The 7,480-nt window shown below is 33.6% G+C and overlaps 1 protein-coding gene across 1 annotated transcript; it reads right to left on the reverse strand.

Annotated features, from left to right (window-relative positions):
• Positions 1,654-4,822, reverse strand: LOC105167792 (dihydrodipicolinate reductase-like protein CRR1, chloroplastic). Its single transcript, XM_011087606.2, has 10 exons — positions 4,784-4,822; positions 4,551-4,673; positions 4,152-4,226; positions 3,924-3,989; positions 3,756-3,851; positions 3,486-3,605; positions 2,305-2,397; positions 2,053-2,154; positions 1,886-1,972; positions 1,654-1,799 (listed from the first exon to the last, which is right to left on the reverse strand). The coding sequence occupies exons 1-10, from the start codon at positions 4,820-4,822 to the stop codon at positions 1,767-1,769; spliced, it is 834 nt and encodes a 277-aa protein (XP_011085908.1). The 3' UTR covers positions 1,654-1,766.

The following is a 7,480-nucleotide window of genomic DNA, read 5'->3' on the forward strand; positions in this document are numbered from 1 at the left end:
AACACCCCTTGGAATCATGGTCTTATTATATTCATTTTTTATGAATTTTAACTACCACCTTCGCTTGCACGTTCCTGGGCCAATCCACTCGCTCGCTCTGTTCATAGGGAACATTCAGAAATGGCAATTGCAGGTGGTAAATCTAACTATTAAAGAATATATACAGCTAGTTATGCATAGCCAAGTGATATATATATCTTTCATGGAAGTTAAATGGTGAAAAAGATCCATAAAAGCATGAACAATAGCGTAATGAGATTGATAATAATCTAGAAGCGGTAAATATTAAAGCACATCCCCACGCTAAATTTGTTTGCAATAGCGCCTATCCATGCCTTGTCTTTATCAGTATATGCGTAATCGATGCTAGAAGCCAACAGGTGAAAACCCTCGCTCTTCTTTGTTTCATTGGAGCTTAGGTTTGGTGCTCTCGTAATAGGTTGCATAAGCCCCAGGAACCATCTTCTTCAGTGTAGAATCTAAATTGTTCATACATTTCATAGAGATAACACATCAGATATGTCAAAATATCTTCAAACCATATTGCCCTAGTCTAAAATCACTTAATCACCGAGAATTCTAGATTGATATAACATAAGAATTGGTCGTATCAAGTTGAAGTTATAAGAAAAATAAATGAAAATTCGCAAGTTTTACATTATTTTCTCCCTTTTCCGACTATACCAATGAAAAGAAAAGGTGCCTAAAAAAGAGAGTCGATAACAAGCAATATCATCTGAAACTAATCCCCAAAGAAAAAGCTGTAGAGGAATGGTTTCTAAGTGATAAGGTAGTTATATGATTATGATCTTCTTGATGCAATTTGTGGTCAGCTAGCATTAAATATCATAAAGAAAGGTAAACTACAAGCTGAGGGGGCAGATGTTCATAAAACTATCAAGATCATGATATTTAAATTAAAGTTAAAATGAATCAATAGCACAACCAAAATAAATGAACAACAGTAAATAACCAGCTTATACTTTCAGCCTGAAATACATGGTATCTTTCATATAGGAGAATCCAATCTTTTAAATCTACTCTCTGTACCAATCGGGAGTGTTTTCTTTTAATAAATCTTTGGTTGTATACCAATAGCCAGCACACACAATGCATCTTGAACTGAGTTGAGCTACAATATTTACAGGGTTAGGATGCTTAATAAAGAAGGTGCTCACACATTTAAATTATGTGAATCATTCTTTTGTTGGTGATTTCATCTAACTGAATAAATCTCAAATATGTTAAGGGCATAAGGTGGCAACACACCACGGATATTGAGTTTGTATTATGTAGCAGAACGTAAGTTCCCCAATCCAAATCTTCCTTCTTGTTATCTGTAATATCTTGTGACATGATGAAGATTTGTTCAGCACCTTCTGGAAGATTGCTCAAAGAATTATTAATGTTTGTTGGGAATCTAAAATATTTGAAAGCAATCGTTCTTACCAGTCGAGCCAACAAACATTGAAGAATCAGATGTTTAGACCTTTTTATCTGTAAAATATTTTTATTTGATAAGCCTTAAATCGAGTATTTAACTTCATGCCATAGCATTCTGTTCTAGATTTTCATAGTTGCACAACATTGTTAAAGGAAAAAACTTGTTGCATTTTCCTCAAAAGACTATTGCAAGAAACATTTTCTCTACTCCAAGCTCTCCACCTATATTTTTCCCTCATGACGTAGGATAAAAAATTGGCTTTTCCCGCCTCAAACACAAGTCAGAATTCTGATGCACTCTGAAGTTCATTGATGCTTAGATTCTACAAGAACTTCTCCAAACCATATACCAGACTCTGCAAAGGGAAATAGAAAACTTCATCTAAGTTTAAGACGAACTTTTAAGACAAATAGAATCATGAAAGTTTTATAATTCCATTACCTTGAGGCGCACAACTTTTCTGATGGCTAGAAGTAGTCCTGGCATGAGAGATTGAACATCTGTGATGTCATGTTTCAAGGTGTAAACCTGTCCAAAATATCAAATTATATTAAGTATAAACCTGCAGATTCTTGTCAAACAGAATGAAGTGTTCTAGACAAGCATACCTCGCTGGGTCGGGAAAAATTGACTGTTGTACTGGCTGGCAGACCAGGAAGAACCATACTGTGCACCCTCACTCCATCTTCCCCGACAACTTGACCCCTCGCCTGGCATGCCAAGAATGATAACATTGTAGGGTAAAGTGACACATTAGTTTTAGAGGAATATAATAGTTCTTGTACATTTCCAATTGAATATACACTCGGTATAATTGGAATAGAGCAATATTAAAGTGACTAAGTTTGCATTTAGCTTACCGGAATGTCTACTAAAATATCTTCTCTGTTGTACATTTGACCGAGGTTGGTGATGTTATTTGCTATTTGTATTGCATCTTGCGATGGAAAATCCTGTTCCATGAACATAAACTGAATGCTTAGATTACCCTTGTTATGGGTCTGATACTGCATTGTGCATAGAATTATGCAAAAAACAGATTTATTCTCTTTTTGATTTGTAGTAAAATATTGAGTCCGATACATTGTCGGCAGGACTGGCTAAAATACTGCCGGTGTGTGTCGACTCTAGAATTCTCAAACTTAATTGGATATTTCTTTCAACTTTTGAGTTTTCAGCTTGGCGCCTTAAACGTTTTGGCCCAATTTAGCCCTCTCATTTCTTAATTAGTTTTCTATAAATTAGTAGTTTACAAGAACAAGATTTGAACCGATAATGCCTTAATTTAGTGGTTAAGATTGAGTTTTATGAATATGTTTGAATTATGGGTTCGAGTCCTACTTTATTTGTGGATGTTTGTCTTATTTTATGTGAGGGTATTGTTTTGCTTCATAATATTTAATTATATTGAAGTATCACGCAATTTTCTAAAATATTAATGTAATAAAATAATTATCGATTCTACCATAATAACAAGAACAAGATTTTGAGGGTTTTATTTCTATAGATAATTTTAATATTTAGGATAAATTACAACTCATTTGAGATTTGACATAATTACAAATATTTCCATATTGTTTGAAAAGTTAGAAATACCCTCTTAATGTTTGATGAAATTATGTAATATTAGATATAGGTATGAAATTGTCAACTTTGCCATTATTGTATTTTTAAAAAATAAAAAATAAAAATATATAAAACAAAGAAATGGGTGGATGAAAAAATTTTAAAAATTATGAAAAAGAGTATTCACTTAGTTCATAAAAAAATAATTAAAAATATATAAAATTATAATTTTTAATCCACAAGGGCATTTTGTCAGTTCACCATAAAATAGATGAAAACCTAACGAATTTTGCTATTGCTAGAAAGTCGTTAAAATTAAGAAGACATTGATAAGTTTTCACACAACAAGGGGTACTCGTAAATATACTAAATTTCAACGGATGTCGTTGTAATTTATTTTACTTTTCGGAGTAATTTCTATAATGATCTAAGAACTCCCATTACGGTAATTAAGTGAGAATGGAGGAGAACTTACGAGAGCAGGAGCAGGTCTTGATTCAACAATCTCGACATTGTTGTAATGAAAAGAGGCTGAAATTGCAGCCTGTTGAAGTAGAATGGATCCAATGGACAGAGTTGGAGCTACTATACAACCCTAAAATACCCAGTATCATAATGTACAAATTAAACATACGTGTTAGAATAATTAATCCAATTATTTATTTCTTAATGAAAGATTATTGCAATAATAATATGATTTGTGATGATGATGATGTTGTGAAATTGCAGCTCACCCTGTGCTCACCATGCTCGCTTTTTCACAAAATGCTGATATTGCAGAAACTGTCTCCACTTTGAGACGGGGCACATAAACTACACTCTTCATTCCAAATACTGTTGCCTGATTATTAATTAACTTTAACCTTAACTTAGTGTAATAAATTATGTAGAGAAAAATGATGTTGGACTAAACCTGTTTGACATTGTCATAAACTGTAGAAGGGTCGGTGAACTCCACCACAACTGCACTTGCTTTTGACTGCCAAAAATTTTCATACAAAAACTTTAATTATATTCCTTTTTATTTTAAAAAGCTACCGTGATATGCAATACTTATTTGCATATAATCAAACGAAAACGGTATGAAATTTATATATAAAAATTAAATAAAGAATGCAACTTTAAGTAGGATTATGATTACCTGGGATATAGACCCTAGAATCATGGTTAGGTCATTTATGATGGGTATTTCCAAAGCCTCTTCCATGTCACAAACCTAAGCAATATCGTTGTATCGACCCAAAAAATTAAAACAAAAAAAATTAAATTTATGAATATTGTAAAATTAACATGATTGGTATTATTTGAAAAATTACAAATATCTCTGATGACTGTCTATTATAGGAGGTACTTATCAGACGATCGTTAATTTAAATAGGTATTTATAATTATAGTAAAATTTCAGATAAGAACATGTCTTCTCACATATTTATAATTATAGTAAAATTTCAGATAAGGGTAAAATCTTTTTTTATGTGAGGGTAAAAAAAACTTATCAGAACCCGTTGTAATTTTACCCTCACATAAAAAAAGAATGAACCTTTCCTATGTCTTCTCCAACAAGATAAGAATCAATTGCACCAGCCACCTCCATCCCTCTTGCCTTTGTCACAGCAACCACAGCTGCCCTACCAATTTCCTTAGCTGCACCGTTTATGATCACCTCTTCCCCACATCCAATGAACACCAAAATTCTTAGTTTTTTAATAAAACAAAAATAGAAATAAATATAGGGACATACGTCTGATGTGTGTGTATATATATATATGTTACCTTAATATTGTTCTGAGAGAGCTGCTGCATGGAGCTCATCGTGCATAAAATCCATGCAGCGCTCATGCTCCTCCACCTGCAGCTTTAGTGAGTTTCCACAAACCTGCCCCTTCTGGATACGCTTCCTCAGATGAGTAGAGTGTTGGAAAATTAAAGATTATGCCATGGACAAACCACTGTCTTGAAAGGAAAATTTTGGTACTACTGTGGTGCAGAAAGTATAAACCGTTCGCTCTCAAAGGTAAACACAGCTATAACTCTCTTACACACACAATCATGGTAGAGAGCTTGGAACAATGAATAGAAGAACACTTAGAAGAGGAAGAGAGAAAATGTAAGAGAACACAGAAGGGGCTCAGATTTCTTTTGTACGTAGAATGCGTAAGGGACTGAGGCTATTTATAGGGGAGCAGGCTCGGTTGTTTAAGAAATTCGAACCCTTCACCCAAGTTAAATAACAGACTCTTCATCAGCAGAGGCAAAAAAATCGGCTAGTGAGGAGGATTTTCCTCAACCTCCATAACTTGGTCATCTTAAGAGTCCAAAATGTGAAGAATGAAGGATTTAAATATAATTTTCTAAAAAAGTATATAACCGTGCGTGCCCAGCAATTGAGCTATGAGTTTATCCTCTTGAACAAAGTCAAGGTTATCCATCAAGTTCTTATTAAGACCACGCAAACACAGGGCTAAGGATTTATATGGTCATTACCATATTCCATCAATCAAGGAGTTTTAGCCCCATTGCTCTTGAAGACTCAAAGATAATTCTCTTCTTAAGCCCTTTCGTAAGAGGATCTACCAAGTTCCTCTCGGACCTCACATAATCCAAGAAGATTATCCCATTTTTCAGGAGTTCTTTTACTGCTTCATGTCTGATGCGAATATGACTCCTTTTGCCATTGTAAGCATAGTTCATGGGGATTTCAATAGCAGTTTCGGAATCACAGTGCAGGGACACTTGCACAGTTGGCCCCCTTAAAGGCACATCTCCCAATACGTTTCTCAGCCACTCTGCTTTTTGACCTGCTAATTCAAGAGCTATAAATTCAGATTCCATAGTACAACGAGCTATACAAATTTTTTTTGCAAATTTATACGATATAGCTCCCCTACCGAAAGTAAACACATACCCACTAGTTGAACTTACTTCATCATTATCGGTTATCCAATTCGCATCACAAAATCCTTCTAATACTGCAGAAAATTTATTAAAATGCAAACTCAGATTTATTGTACCCTTTAGATATCTCAATAAGCGTCGTAGCGCATTCCAGGGTTCATTATTGGGATTATGGGTGCAACGACTTAGCCTGCTCACGGCATAAGCTATGTCACATCTAGTGTAGTTCATGAGAAACATGACGTTCCCTATGATTTTTCCATACTTAGCTTGTGACACACTATCACCTTTATTCTTTTTCAGACTTATCCTCGGGTCATAAGGTGTTTTTACTGGTATCTCATTTTAACCACTGAATTTATTCAAGATTTTTTTTATGTAGTGTGATTGACAAAGAGAAAATCCATTTTCAGTTTTTCTAATTTTAACACCTAGGATTACATCAGCTTCTCCTAGATCTTTCATGTCAAACTGCATTAATAAGAATCTTTTGGTTTTCTCAACTATTTCTATGTCGGTTCCAAAAATCAGCATATCGTCGACATATAAACATATAATAACACATTATATTCCAAATAATTTTGAGTATATACATGTATCTGATAAATTTGTCATGTATCCATTAATTTTTAAACTATGATCAAGCTTTTTATACCATTATTTGGGTGCTTGTTTTAATTCATATAGTGATTTTTTTAGTTTATATACTTTATTTTCTTGATCAGGTACCAAAAACCCCTCTGGTTGTTCCGTATATATTTCTTCTTCCAAGTCACCATTTAGAAAGACTATTTTTACATCCATTTGATGGATTATTAAGCTAAGAATAGCTTAACAGTGCAACAAGAGTTCTAATAGTTGCAATCTTTGTCACAGGTGAGTATGTGTCAAAATAGTCTATGCATTTCTTTTGTGTATAAGCCACAACCACTGATCGTATCTTAAATTTGTCTATTGACCCATTTGTTTTCATTTTCTTCTTGAAAACCCATTTGCATTATAGGCTTACTTCTTATAGATAAATCCATTAAATCCCAATTATGATTTAACACGACAGAATCTAATTCGTTTCTAATGACTTCTTTCCTAAAACTAGAGTCTATAGAGGTTATTGCTTTCATATATGTCTTAGGATCATCTTCAATTAGAAATATCGAAACAAAGTCTTCACTTAACCTTCCTTGGTCTCCTGTTAGGAAAGCAATTAGAAAGTCTGGTCCAAAACCATATTCCATTTTTTGTCTCTTACTTCTTCTAGGTGCATTCACAATAGAATTATAGGAAGTTACAACAGATTTGTTGCTGGAAGAGACTATGCCTGTTCTAGTAGTCTAATTTAATGGAAATAGTAGTTCAAATAATTCAATATCTCTTGATTCACAAAGAAAGTTATCATTTAAACACATGAATCTATATGAAGCACTATTTTGGGCATACCCAATAAATACACAATAAAAGGTCTTAGGTCCTATATTTCTTTTTTTAAATTCAGGATATGCCACTTTAGCTAGACAACCCCACACCTTAAGAAGTTTAAAGTTAGGAGCAAACACTTTCCATAACTCATAAGGGATT

The sequence above is a fragment of the Sesamum indicum genome, linkage group LG8 (assembly GCF_000512975.1).
Source record: "Sesamum indicum cultivar Zhongzhi No. 13 linkage group LG8, S_indicum_v1.0, whole genome shotgun sequence".
Classification (NCBI taxonomy): Eukaryota; Viridiplantae; Streptophyta; class Magnoliopsida; order Lamiales; family Pedaliaceae; genus Sesamum; species Sesamum indicum.